This window comes from Drosophila subobscura, chromosome O (assembly GCF_008121235.1).
Source record: "Drosophila subobscura isolate 14011-0131.10 chromosome O, UCBerk_Dsub_1.0, whole genome shotgun sequence".
NCBI classification, from domain to species: domain Eukaryota; kingdom Metazoa; phylum Arthropoda; class Insecta; order Diptera; family Drosophilidae; genus Drosophila; species Drosophila subobscura.
The window spans coordinates 589,774-603,883 of NC_048533.1; the positions used below are offsets into that span (position 1 = coordinate 589,774).

At 40.6% G+C, this 14,110-nt stretch overlaps 1 protein-coding gene across 3 annotated transcripts; it reads right to left on the reverse strand.

Moving 5' to 3' along the window:
• Positions 1-6,972: 6,972 nt before the first annotated feature.
• Positions 6,973-13,790, reverse strand: LOC117896416 (signal peptide peptidase-like 3). Of its 3 annotated transcripts, none has more exons than XM_034804732.1 (7): positions 13,510-13,790; positions 9,872-10,413; positions 9,672-9,794; positions 9,412-9,603; positions 8,888-9,341; positions 7,728-7,848; positions 6,973-7,670 (listed from the first exon to the last, which is right to left on the reverse strand). In XM_034804732.1, exons 2-7 carry the CDS (start codon positions 10,188-10,190, stop codon positions 7,602-7,604), a joined length of 1,278 nt encoding a protein of 425 aa, XP_034660623.1. In that variant the 5' UTR covers positions 10,191-10,413; positions 13,510-13,790; the 3' UTR covers positions 6,973-7,601. The 3 variants fall into 3 exon arrangements, with proteins under 3 accessions (XP_034660623.1, XP_034660621.1, XP_034660622.1); XM_034804730.1 differs by having other exon boundaries at positions 9,672-9,818; XM_034804731.1 differs by having other exon boundaries at positions 9,672-9,797; positions 13,510-13,789.
• Between the last annotated feature and the right edge of the window lie 320 nt (positions 13,791-14,110).

A 14,110-nucleotide genomic window follows, 5' to 3' on the forward strand; every position in this document is an offset into this window, starting at 1 on the left:
TAATGAATAGGTACCAAATGGGTGTATGCTGATTGTAGTTTCATACTTGCGTATCAAATTTGTCCAAAGTTGTCAAAGTTGTCCAAATCTCGTTTTCAGATGATACTAAATGCTGGAAGTGTGAATTTGTATGTTCATAATAGCGTATCATTAAGAACACTTATAATTTATAAATAAAACGAGTAGGAACGTTTGTGAGACACGTCGTACGCGTCACAAACTTTTATACCCGGTGTATACAGTCAGTATATACATAAATACATAAATATGTTCATATGGCACATACATACATTTATATGTACATATTTATCCCAGTCGGACTTGGTTGCTTCCACACAGTAAGTACCTCTGTATCGCTCCCTCTTCCACTAAGAATTCTATCTACAATGTAGATTCTACATACATAAATATATGCGAAAGGCTCCCGCTTCCATTTTACAAGGGGTGAAACACGCGTGCATCATATTTTTTTGGTCTAGGTAGGAACAGTGCTCTTGAAACGCAATTAGAACTGCAGATTGTTGTAATTTCCACCTCGTGAAACGCTCGGGTCTCGAGTCCAGGTGTAGTTTCCGAAAGAAGCTTTACAGAACACATCTTTGACAAGCATCTAAAACCGTTCCTTGCATTCATACAAAAACATTACATAGGAACCTATTAAGAACTGTTCCGTGAGCATGCATAAAAGAGCGTTCTCAAAGAACGCTAAACGAACACACATACATAAAAACACACTTTCATATGTATTTATGGATCAAAAATGTGTAAATTTTCGTATGCATTCCTTTTATTAAACTACATAAATATAGGTTATGTTACAAATAAATAAAACAAAGCCGTAAGCATGTATAAATTGTCCTTGTGCATATCCATTTGTTTGGCCAAAACAGCATATAACTATTAACTGAACTATATTCACGCAAGCTGCACTCTGGCTCTCACTCTCACCATACGACGCCTGCACTCTTCGTTTATGGACTAATAGCTCGGCGCCTCTGCTTTGCTTTATTGGAGTTCGCCGTTAGCTTTCGTCACTTCGCTGCGCCGTCTGCCCTGTTTATACATATGTACATACATACGTAAATACATACATAACTGCTGATCATCGTGCACGTTCTGCTGCAGCTGCTGCCTGGTCTTTCATCTAGTTTGTGCTCTCAGTGCGTCTTTCTTCTCGCTGTGCACAGTGACCCAACAGCTGTAGAAAATGGCTCTTATCTGCAGTGCAAAGTGCGAATTTGGTGGCACCATTAACGGTGATTCCTACCTCAGCTGCTGGCTTTGTTATAATTATGCTCATATAAAATGTACTGGAGGTGGTCACTTTGGACGTCTTAATGACTTAATATCGAAACGCATGGGTCTTTCTTGGTCATGTTTGGCCTGCAAGGAGATTGAGGCGGAAATGCGCACCTTTATGAGACAAACGAGGAATGGTTTCCAAGATGTTCGGAAGCAATTCAATGCTCTTAACGAGAAGTTCCTTTCCGCAATTTCTGGGCCTCAAACTCTTGAGCGAGTCACCAAGGATGAAAATCCCGAACAACAACCAACTGCTGGTATTACCTAGTGGAACGCCTGCCTCTCACCTACAACCGATGGACTCATTTTCTACTCCTAGTGGCCAACCTTATCCGTTGGATGTCCATCCGCCATCGGAGGATCCTGCCTTTCTCACGCCTAACAACATAGTATCTATGTTCTATAGTATCAACATCTAAGCTCTTATCTTCAATTGCCGCCGAATAATTTTATTATAACTAAATTTAATTTTACACATAAGCGTAATATCTCATCTTTCAAAATTCTTCTTCCCGACTATCTTCTATCCAAAGCTTTGGAACCGGCTGCATGGCCTGAGCACACTATTTTGCATGAATTTCTGCCTAGAGACTCTACCCAGAATCCTCGAGTTACTCTCCCTAAGATTTAAAAAAACTAAGGAAACATTTCTCCATCCAATATCAGGACGTACGCAGTCTTTTAGGTAAATTGTCTAAAATACATACGGACAGTGCCTCTTTTGAGTTCGACGCTATCGCCATAACTGAAACCTTAGCTTAACTCCTCTGTCTCCGATCACGAAATTCTCGTCCACAAGTTCACCACTTATAGAGATTGCAGTGAAAACGGCAGTTGCGTCCGAGCTGTTTCCATTCAACAACATCCATGGTATCGAATTCTTTGCAGTCAAAATCCGTATTGGAACAGCATATATCTTTTTGACCTGTTCTTATATCCCACCCAGGTCTGATGCCGTTGTTTATTTAAATCACCTTTCTGCAATTCAATCTGTTGTTTCTGCTTTAGGCTGTGCTGATCAGATACTAGTTATGGGTGACTTCAACATCCCATCTCTATCTTGGCAACAGGATGATTCAAATATGTTGCTACCTGGAAGTCAACATGATTTCGTCCAGGGGGTAACTGACGTCTCGCTTGCCCAAATTAACTCTGTCAGAAATAATAGAGATAGACTGTTAGATCTCATCTTTGTCAGCGATGCCTCTCGTACAACGGTTTTAAGAGGCAATCCGACATCTTTTCCCGAAGATCCGCATCATCCTACTTTATCTATATTTTTCGAGGTCTCTGTTACTAACACCATTTTACCTTCAAAAAGTCGTATGAAATGTTTTCGCAAAACTAATTTTATCGATCTTTGTCTACACCTCTCGCAAGTGGATTGGTCCTTTCTTCAGTCCTCATCACATATAGAGCCTACTGTCAATCTGTTTTACAAAACATTATACTCTTCCCTCGATACCTACGTCCCTGAAGTCACCGTATTTGTTTCATCTAAACCTCCGTTGTTTTCCAAGTATCTGTCTTACCTAAAAAATAAAAAAATCTCGGCTCTACAAAAAGTACCAGATAACTGGTTCTTTGTCTGTCTTTGCTCAATATTCTTCGGTTCGCTCTCAATTTCTTACGGTCAATAAGAAATGGTATAACGTATATCTTTCCCAATGTGGCAAAAATTTCCGTAGTAATCCAAAAAAATTCTTTTCGTTCGTCAACTCAAAACGCAAGTCTAACGCGTTCCCTTCTTCCCTTCAGTTACAGTCTAAAACTGAAACTTCAAATCAAGGAATTGCAAATTTATTTGCCACCTTCTTTCAATCGACGCACTCCTCGGATACTTATGACTCCTCCACCCCTTATCCATACCATCTACCTCATGTTAATAACATGTTTCTTCCCTTCCTTGATGAAAGTACAGTCTTCGAAGATAAAGTTCCGAGCTGTATTTTAAAATATTGCGCTCAAGCCCTATCTCATCCTTTGACCTTCTTATTTAATTTATCCCTGGAGCATTCTCGCCTCCCCATGATCTGGAATGAATCCTACCTTATTCCTCTTCACAAGAAAGGGTCCAGATCTAATATCGAAAATTATCGTGGTATTGCTAAACTATCTGCCATTCCGAAGTTGCTCGAGCACCTTGTCACTCGTCAATTGCAACATGCATGTTCTAGCATTATATCCCCGACGCAACATGGTTTTTTTAGACATCGATCAACATCTACTCACCTTTTAGAATTCTCGTCTCTAATCAACCGAGGATTTCAAAGTGGCTTGCAGACTGACGTCATATTTACAGATTTCAGTAAAGCTTTTGTTTCTGTTAATCATACTCTTCTGATCCATAAGCTCTCTTTATTACGTTTTCCCACAAATCTTGTAAATTGGATATCATCGTACCTGTCGAATCGCACACAGCGTGTTTTGTTTAACAATGTCTTGTCGAATGTTGTGAAAGTAACCTCTGGAGTTCCTCAAGGAAGTCATTTAGGTCCGCTTCTTTTCAATTTGTTTGTGAACGACCTGCCCCAAGTTATTTTGCACTCAGTTACTTTAATGTATGCTGATGACGTTAAAATTTTGTTTTCCTTTTCCGACTGGTACTTGCTTACTCGCCTACAACTTGACCTTGATGAATTAAGCATTTGGTGTTCAAATAACCTACTTTTCTTGAACAATTCCAAGTGCAAACTTATGACTTTTCACCGCCGTGCACAACACTTTGTCTCCTATTCTCTAGGACACCATGTTCTGGAACGAATCTCCACATCAAATGACTTAGGAGTCCTTTTCGATCACAAGCTATGTTTTAATAGCCATATTGCTTCAACCGTTAACAAAGCTAAGGGAGTTCTAGCGTTTATTAAGCGATGGTCAAAAGAGTTTGACGATCCGTATATAACTAAAGCACTGTACGTCTCGTTGGTTCGCCCGATATTGGAGTATTGTTCTTGTGTGTGGAGTCCACAATACAAGGAGCAACAAATTATTATTGAATGCGTTCATAAACAATTTTTAATATTCGCCCTTAGACATCTAAACCGGGACTCTAACAGACTCCTTCCACCATACCTATCTAGGCTAAAACTACTGAACCTACCCTCTTTACACTATCGCAGAATTTGCAATGGGGTGGTATTCATGCATAAGCTCATTCTCGGGATTGTGGCCTCCCAAACGCTTTTGGGACGAATTGATTTTTCGGTTCCCTCCAGACCAACCCGTACTTTCCACCCCATCCGATTATCCATATGTAGATCTAATTACTCCCAGCATGAACCTTTCCGGGTTTTATGCAATAATTATAATTACTTGTACCATTTATTGTCCCCCGAATTATCCCTTGAAAAATTATATTTAACATTTATCATTACCTTAGTTTAGAAAATGTGTAAATTGTATCTTTCCTTTCTCTCTTGTACATATATAATTAGTTTATTATTATTCCTATTCCATAATTAGCAGATAATTGTTAATTGAAATAAATAAATAAATATAAAAAAGGATATCAGATCAGATTGAATATTATTCCATAATCATTTTTAATATAACTTACCGCATTTTTGTTAAGGAACGGTGCAACCCTTGCTTTGTTTTGCTACTTGAACTAAGTCAAAGTCAAAATCTCGTAAAAATACCTCACAAAAATCAACATTTTCGCATTTAATAAGCTTTAAGCTTAATATTTTTTAAGCGGTAAGCTTAAGCCACAAAGTGTTTGGGAACACTTAGTAGATGCATTCATTAGCTTTAAAGAATGACTAAGTTCATTACAACCAGATGTAAGAAACTTGAGTTGTGTGATAAATAAATTAGCACTACCTCTAAAAATAGCGTTAATACAAAATTCCAGATTTTAAAAATTCGCTAATGAAGTTCTGCCATAAAAATCTCAGTACTCAGTACTAAATCTGTACCTTATCGGTTTTTTTTGGCAAATTTTACATTTGTCATCTGTCATCTACATCTACAACACTTCTCACGCCAACACGCTCCTTTAGCTCGCCCCCCTTCTCTAGAGCCGCACACTACAGAGTCACGGCAGAGTGTATTGTATTTGTATTTGCATTTGTATTTGTGGCGAAAAGTGGATGCACAGAAGGAAACGTTTCCGACCCCATAAAGTATACATATATATTCTTGATCAGCATCAAGTCTATCAAGGCATGTAGGTCTGCTCGTCCGTCTTGATGAGCTCCTGGATATCAAAGACTATAAAAGTTCGAGCCACAAAATTTTGCATCATGATATCAGCTAGGATATCACACTGTTACAAGTGTTTTCGACCCGCCCCCTTTCGCCACCACAAACAATTTTGAAGATAAGAGAAGACTTAAAAAGCAATTCCGTAGGGAATGACAATATCTATCAGATCACCAAACTGGGATTAGATTGGATCATATTTATAGCCAGAATTAAGAAATTAATTTCGCACAGTCTTCCTCGCGCAGTTTACTTACCCTGCTAAAAGACGCCCAAGTGGAAAGAGGCCATCAAATGGGTGAAAGAGGAAACTATTATTAGAGAGTAATGAGAATATATTGATATTTTTAATTTGTTTAATTTTTTCGATAGCCATTATCTTCCCGTTGCCAAGACATAGACCCGGCTGGGCTGTTAACAAAAATGTTTAAGTGGTTTCTTAACTCTGTTTCGGGACTGCTCCATCAATCCAAAAAGGTTTCAGAAGTTCTTCTCAGACAGAGGCAAATTCTCAAAGAATACTGATGGCATTTGAGTTATATTTTCAAACTGCGGAATGTGCAAAGGGTATTGTATGCACATATGTATGCACATATGTATGTATATGATTTATAATACTCACATCTATAGAAAAACGAACCTTTTTGTTTGGGTTTACTTAATGTTGTCGGAGTTGTCGTTGAATGTTCTCCTCCTCCGATAATATAAGATCTTGTTTTATTACTTTTCACAAATTTCCACAAAGTAAACAAAATAATAGAGCTGCCTGAGAAGTGTAACCGTACGGAATGCATTTCTCACATCTGGTCACACTCTGCCTCTATCGTCATATGTTGCTCTGTTTGCTAGCAAACGGATCTGGTGTGACCGCACTCCTTGTGGTGGCAGAGCTTCTAAAGCTGTATTTAGTGCTACCCATTTTTGAGGCGCTCTTGCGGTATTTCAATTTGAGTGATAAAACCAACGGGAGTGTTTTGATAAAAATAAAAAAATAAATCTGATAAATCCATTAATTAATTATAATTAGTTATATAATTAGAAACGGAAGCAACCAATTCCTGTATAAATGTACGTTTTTCTTTTGTTTTTCTTTAAATCTCATTTTTAATTGTTTCTATACGTTTCGAAATTGCATTTACTTAGAATTAGTATGTAACTATCGCTCCATATGCATAAAATTACAATAATTATTTATTATTATTGTTTTCTTTTTTTAGCTGCTCTAATTACAAATAATTAAAATTCGTGAACTTAATTCGTGATACACCGACGCAGGTGCAAAACCTTTTTTATTAATATTTTTTTTTTTCTTTTCTGTATTTTTATTTTGTTTTGTTTCTATTATTTTATTGTTTAAAACGAACACATGCATTTTGGCAAAAATTCTTTAGATGGATTTGTGTGGTAGGATAGGTCAGGGGGGTTCTGCGGTGTGGGACGGAAATGTCGGAGCAAAACACAGGAAAATGAAATGTGTGTGTGTGTGTGAAGGCGAGCTTACAGACTATTATTTGTTGCATGGTGGTTTCCTTATCTCAAGAATTTCATTTATCATTTTTATGTATGCAAATTTGGTTTTTGTTTTGTTTTTATACTTAAGTATTTACAGAACGGCAATACTGGTTCTCAATTATCTACCCGAGGGACGACTCTCTATTTAAGAACACGAGTCCCAAACACTTTTCCTTGCTTGTAGTATCTCGCTATCGGCTATAATTATGATATTATATGTGGTAAAGCCTATGAACTGTAGGCTGGATCTATTCTTGCCTAATTATCTGCATGGATTGATTGCTGTGTTTTCGAATCCAATTGAAATGAATGCTAGAAACTATAATTACTCGATTTTTTGCATTTTATTTCACTATGAAAAACGAGTATCACCTAAATTAGAACGAAACTTAGTACAGAATAATTAAAAAATACATACTCAATATGTTATTTTAGAGACGAAATTGTTTAGTAAATGGATTTTCTTATGGGTGTGGGTGTGTGTGTGTGTGTGTGTGTGTGTGTGTGTGTGGGGTTTGTGTTTGACGTTACTTTTTGTGGTTTTGTTGTTCTTGTTGCTGTTTGTAGAAAAGAGTACACACTCAGACTTCCAGTTGTTTTGATGGTGGGTGCGTGATAAACGGCTCGCTCCACATGCGCCGCAGGTCGCCCTAAAAGAAGGAAAGGATTACAGCGTTAAAGATTCCATTCAGCATATCATATCCTACCTTTAGATAGGCCATCAGCAGCAATGGCAATAACGTAAAGGGCACCAAATACAGCAGCGCTGGCTGTGCTGCTTTAAACACCTCCGAGCTGACCGTGGCCGTTAGCAGACCCAAAAAATAGCTAGAAATAAAAAATAAAACGAGAAGGGACGTGTGAGACGCTTCTTACGCGTCACAACTTTTATACCCGGCACTCAGCAGTACATCTGCACCTTAGCGGTTAATTGTGAAAATGTGAAATTTTTTCTTTATCTGTCATATACATCAACAACACCTTTAGCTCGCCACCCTCCCCTAGAGCCACACTGCAGAGTCAGGGCAGAGACGGGCAGAGGCAGAGACGTGGCCGAGGCAGAGGCAGAGACGTGTCAGAGGCAGAGGCCACAAACTGCGCGAAGCAGAGTGTGAATGAGAGAATGTGTAAAAAAACAAATATAATCTGCGGGACGGGGTGGGTTTAGCCACTGCAAATTAATTTCTTCATTGTGGTTATAGTAATGATCCAATCGGATCCCAATTTGGTGATCTGATAGATATGGTCATTCCCTACGGAATGGCGTTTTCTTTTACCTTCAAAATTGTTGGTTTTGGAGGTTTTCGCCCTTTTGCGGGGGCGGGGCTAATTTTAGAAATACACTGGTTTCAGTGTGAGCATACAGCAGTCTGGAGCCAAAATTTGGTGGCTCTAGATCAGGGCTCGGCACCCATACAATTAACGAGACGTTTTTGCGTTTGTGTGTGAAGACGCACGCAAAACGAAACATTGGTATTGGTACGAATCACTGTAGTACGCGTGTACGTGAGGGCAGCGCAGCAGCCGCGCAGCAGCAGCGCATTTTTCCGCACCCCAGGGATAGGGCCGTGCCGAGCCCTGCTCTAGATCTTATAGTCTCTGAGAACTAGCCGACAAACAAGACGGACGGACGGACAGACGGACGGACGGACGGACGGACGGACAGACAGACATGGCTCAATCGACTCGGCTATTGATGCTGATCAAGAATATATATACTTTATGGGGTCGGAAACGTTTCCTTATGTGCGTTACCTACAACCGTTATTTGCACAAATACAATATACCCTATTTACTCTTCGAGTACCGGGTATAAAAAAATCAATCAATACATATTAAAAGGCTTAAGCCAACTCCCACCACTCACCCCAATAAGGAACAATGAAAATATGTTAGCCTAGAGCCCACACCTCTTGGCGTTGATAGAGTGGGATCCGAGGTGACGCCCTGTGACTTTTTGTAGGCATCATAGCGCAGCACAAAGCAAAGTAGGAGGCCGGGCATCACCACATCGCCCAGGCCGAGCATTGAGAAGTGGCCCGTATTGTGTATGCTGGGGAAAACCAGTTTGCCCGGCAAATTCAGTTTCGGTGTGTCTCGAACAATGCCGCCCAAATTCAATTTGCGCGCCACTATACCAACGGGATTCTCGGCGGGTCGCGTGGCCACCTTGACCATTACGTTCGTACTGAAGATGTACGAGGAGAGGAATACCCAGAAGACGTCATAGATGAGCAGGCCGGTCAACAGTAACGTCGACACCTTCAAGCTGGGCAATCGCACGAACGCTATAAAGGCCACACACAGACCCATGCCCATTGCTGTAAGAAAGGACACAGAAATTATTGAACGACAAAGGGAAGATGGATCTTCCATCCAGTCAGTTCTTACCATCCATCAGCAGCCAGTGGCCGGTTAGAACCCAAACGCATACAATCGACACAGACAGCATGAAGCTAAAGAGCTCTGCGCCCGTGAAGCGGCCACAAACGCCAAAGGAGAAACGTTTGCCGTCCGTGCAGGGACGCATAATATACTGGCACATGGGCAGAAGCAGAAAGGCCAGCGCCACGGTGGCAATGACTGCGAGGTAAGCACGACAAAAATTTTTGCTTGATTGAACGATGCAATGGGTAGTCCTTGATACTCACTTGCTGTACACACGGCAAAGAGCAGCTGCATCGAATCGAAAAAGAAGAACATGATGAGCAGTGATATTGAGGCGCCTAGGGGTAGACACAGGGCATGCATCGTATCTAGTGTGGCGAATTTATCTGCTGTAAAGAAGCACAGAGAGCCTTTAGCCATTAGCGTGGTTTTGGTGGACAGATTACAGGCTGGCGATACTCACTTGGCTCCTTTTCGACATGCTCCCCAGTGAGGAGATTCGTCGTGGACTCATTGCGCTTCTTTTGCTCCCGCTCGCGTGCCTCCTGCTCGATGTTGAGACTCCGGAAGCTGCCGTACACAATCAGCAGCATCGAGATGAGGCAGGTGGAGACGCGTGATGAGTCCATCACGCTCGACACTGTCCAGTGGAGTTCCCGGTATTCACCGTTGCCGCCGCCCGCTGCCGCTGCTGCTGCCGCTGCACCGCCACCAATGCTGCCGGCACCCACCGTTTGCGCGCCCAGACTGCCGCCACTTCCACCGACGCTGCCGTGCGACATGCTCCCCCCTGGATCGCTGATAAACTCGGCGGCCGAGTCGACCGCTCTACCTGGTTATTCGGCGGTTAGAAGTAGCTCCTCCGCAGAGTCACCGTGGCCTGTAGCTGTTCCTTATCAGTGGTATTAGTATCCGTATCAGTGCGGTTTGACCTGGGAGACCCCGAGAGTTTATCTTTATCGCGTGGTGTGGTGTGTCCTCTCTTCCCGCTTCTGCTCTCGAAATCTAAACATGAAATAAAAGTGAAATTTGTTTTGGTTTATTGATTCTGGGATACGTTTTTTTATATTTGGCCTTATCGCTACGCTCCACACTCCCTCCCACGCAGATGTGCCGCCTATCTGTCGCTAGTTCTTAGGATAGCACAGCTGCGGTTATGGGTTTTTCATAGCAAAACAAACAGTCGCACAGACCCATATTTAGCATGTTCATGCAGTATTTACTTTCTTTTGACTAAGGTCAGGCACAGAGACTCTAGGGTTAACTTAAGTATTGGACTGGTATTTTTCGTTGAATAACGGATAAATGAATTTGTTTTATTTCACTTCTGGTATTGGCGGATGATCAAATGTTCTTTTTATATTTTCCCAACATGTTTTGAATACTTTTACTGCTGTTCTTTGCTGTAACTCAACTTTCAGGGCCTAAAGCAATTATAATATGCAATTTAAATCTACGATTATTAGAAACTAAAACCGATTACACTGTAAGGATGATTTTAGATGATTTCTAGAGATATCATTTCAAGTAGAATCAAACCTCCCCATGAATCATACATACATACATATTTATGTACATATGTACATTTCTATCTACATCTGAACATACAAACATACATATGTAATTAGTATAACCCTTATAAGCAATCAATCATTTATAATACGTGTTTCTACATGCATATTGCACCATATTCCAAGTCCCCTTACAACCAGTCGAGTAATGTGGCTTTCCTTGGGTGGGGGGATTATTCCATTGGTAGGGGCAACCGCAACTGCTGAACCAATGTGAAACTTGCTAAATCAACAACAACAACCATTAAAAGCCCAGAAAGGTCATTAAAACGTTTCTGGAATAAATTATAAGAGGTAATAGGTATCAACCTAGTATCTTTTTATGCTTATTGTAGTTTCTATTGTTATTTCAACAAATTCTATACAATTTTTAACACGCAGCCATACACACACACACGCACACACGCGCACACTTTTTGATAATTGCTGTAGGTTGATGCACTTGTCCACTGTTAAGGTGCTGTTATTATACCCGGTACTCGAAGAGTAAATGGGGTATATTGTATTTGTGCGGATAACGGTTGTATGTAACGCACAGAAGGAAACGTTTCCGACCCCATAAAGTATATATATTCTTGATCAGCATCAATAGACGAGTCGATAGAGCCATGTCTGTCTGTCCGTCCGTCCTGATGAGCGCCTAGTACTCAGAGACCATAAAAGCTAGAGCCACCAAATTTTGCATCCAGACTTCTGTATGCTCACACTGTTACAAGTGTTACATTTCAAAAATGAGCCACGCCCCCTTCCGCCCCCGCAAAAGGGCGAAAACCTCCCAAAGATAACAGAAAACTAAAAACGCCATTCCATAGGGAATGACCAGATCTATCAGATCACGAAATTGGGATCCGATTGGATCATTATTATAGCCACAATGAAGAAATTAATTTTCAGTAGCCAAACCCACCCCGTCCCGCAGCTTATAGCAGCACACTCTGCTTCGCGCTGTTTATGGCCTCTCCCCCTGACACGTCTCTGCCTCTGCTGCGACTCTGCCCTGACTCTGCAAAGTGTGTCTCTAGGGGAGGGTGGCGAGCTAAAGGAGCGTGTTGGCGTGAGTAGTGTTGTTGATGTAGATGACAGATGAAGAAAAAATTTAAAATTTGACAAATAACCGCTAAGTTGCAGATGTAGTACTGAGTGCCGGGTATAAAAGTTGTGACGCGTAAGAAGCGTCTCACACGTCCCTTCTCGTTTATCTGTTGGCTTACGTACGAATGGTCTTGTAACCCTGCAGAGCGACAACACACATGTTCTTAATCAGCTTCAAATTAAATGCATTAAATCAATAATGAATAGCTGCATGGTTGTTTAGCTGCCGAGAAAATCGGTCCATGGTCTTTAACAATTAAAAACGAGCTAACATTTTAAATACTTTAACTTTGTTAACCATCGATATGCTGGGTATCATTGTGTCGCAGTATGCCATACTTGTCTCATGTTAAGACGCTCTTTGCGCTCTGTAAACTGCTGCCACTTCATAGTTCACAGACCACTACTTATTAGTGCTGCTGTTACTTTAGCATGTTGCCAAGTGCCGTTACTTGCAATAATTTATGTATGTTGTCTGTCAACATAAATTGACATAAATTGTGTGTGTGTGTGAAATGCAAATGATTGAAAAATAGATCTGCCTTTGTGTGATTGTATGCAAAAGAGCGTGTTCCCCCTTTCTTCATTCTGTCTGTCGTCTGTCTCTATCTCCCTCTCTGGATGCAACAATTTAAGCTTCCCACACATGCTGATTGCAAGTGCTAGGGGCGAACAGAGGGGGAGGACTATTAACGAACACTAATTAAAATAAAATCATGTGACAATATACAGGGGAGACGTAGGGGGCGTTCAAAATTTTCACAGCTTAAAAGCGGTTACAAAAAATTAACCATTCACTAACACTCGCCCACTCCTAAATTTCATTGAGAAAACGCCGCTCGCACACACACACACTTTCTAATTCGAAACGCCCAGTAGCCTCAGGAAAGGGAGGAGTGCGGGAGTGTAAGAGAAGGAAACAACAACCCACAAAAAAAGAGGAGTGTACTGCAAAGGTTGTTGTAACGGCCCAAAACAAATGTGAAAGTGAAATTGCAAAAGACATAAACGCAGTGGCGCCACGCAGGAGGAGACCAGAAAGGTGACTGGACCAAGCCAAATAGTTGTAGCGAAAAAACAAGTGCGTATACCTATGCAAAGCACCGTTAGAGGGTCTCATGTTGGGAGAGGGGGTAGGGGGTTAGGTGCCAAGACTGGATTGCAGCGCTTGAGAGACTTTTTTGCCTGTGCTTTGGGTTTTTTTTTTCTCCCGTTTCGTGTTTGGATACACTCCACTTCATTCCATTTACCTCAACTCCGCGCTCTACAGCGTAACTAAATTACAAGAAACACACACAAACACACACATATGCACTCACAAATAATAACACAAGTAAGATGATTCGGGTTCAGAGAGTGGTGTGAGGAACTCTTTGTATTTAATTACAGGAAAAAAATAAAGAAAACCTCTTTCGGTGGTAGATGTCGGTGTTCTTACTTTGCCTTTAAATTTACATTCGTGTGTTTGAATGTATTTTTGTTTTTTCCTTTGCACCGATTTTCTATCTGCGAGAATAGAATCAACACCGAATAGCCACTTCTACATTTTCTCGGTGGGCCTTTGTGCTCCAAAGCCACGTTCAAAGCACATTTTCACAGTCACTGCTTTTTCGTGTTAATATAATTAAATATTATATTCTTGCTGCCAGAAACCAAATAAGACAGCCATTTTATACTTCCGTTTTGCTTTTTATTTGTTGTGTTTGTTTGTTGCAGTTTGTCTGAGGACTTATCGATAAGATATACCGTCTGACACGCCAAAATATACCGAAATATATATATTTTGATTTTTAAAATATAAAATAAGTACACAGGAAAAAATTATTTTCCTCCATTTTGATGTTCTGTTTAGCATTACTAACAAGCTTAGATTCTCATTCCTAAGATTATAATTTTATGCAATTGACGAATGAATACCGAACGTAACAATCAAACAAAATTATCGATGAATGCACAATAAATCGGTATACTTTTGAGATAAGTAACCAAAATAAAAGCATTAATCATTAAAGAGCAAGAGAAATTAAAAGCCATTAAGG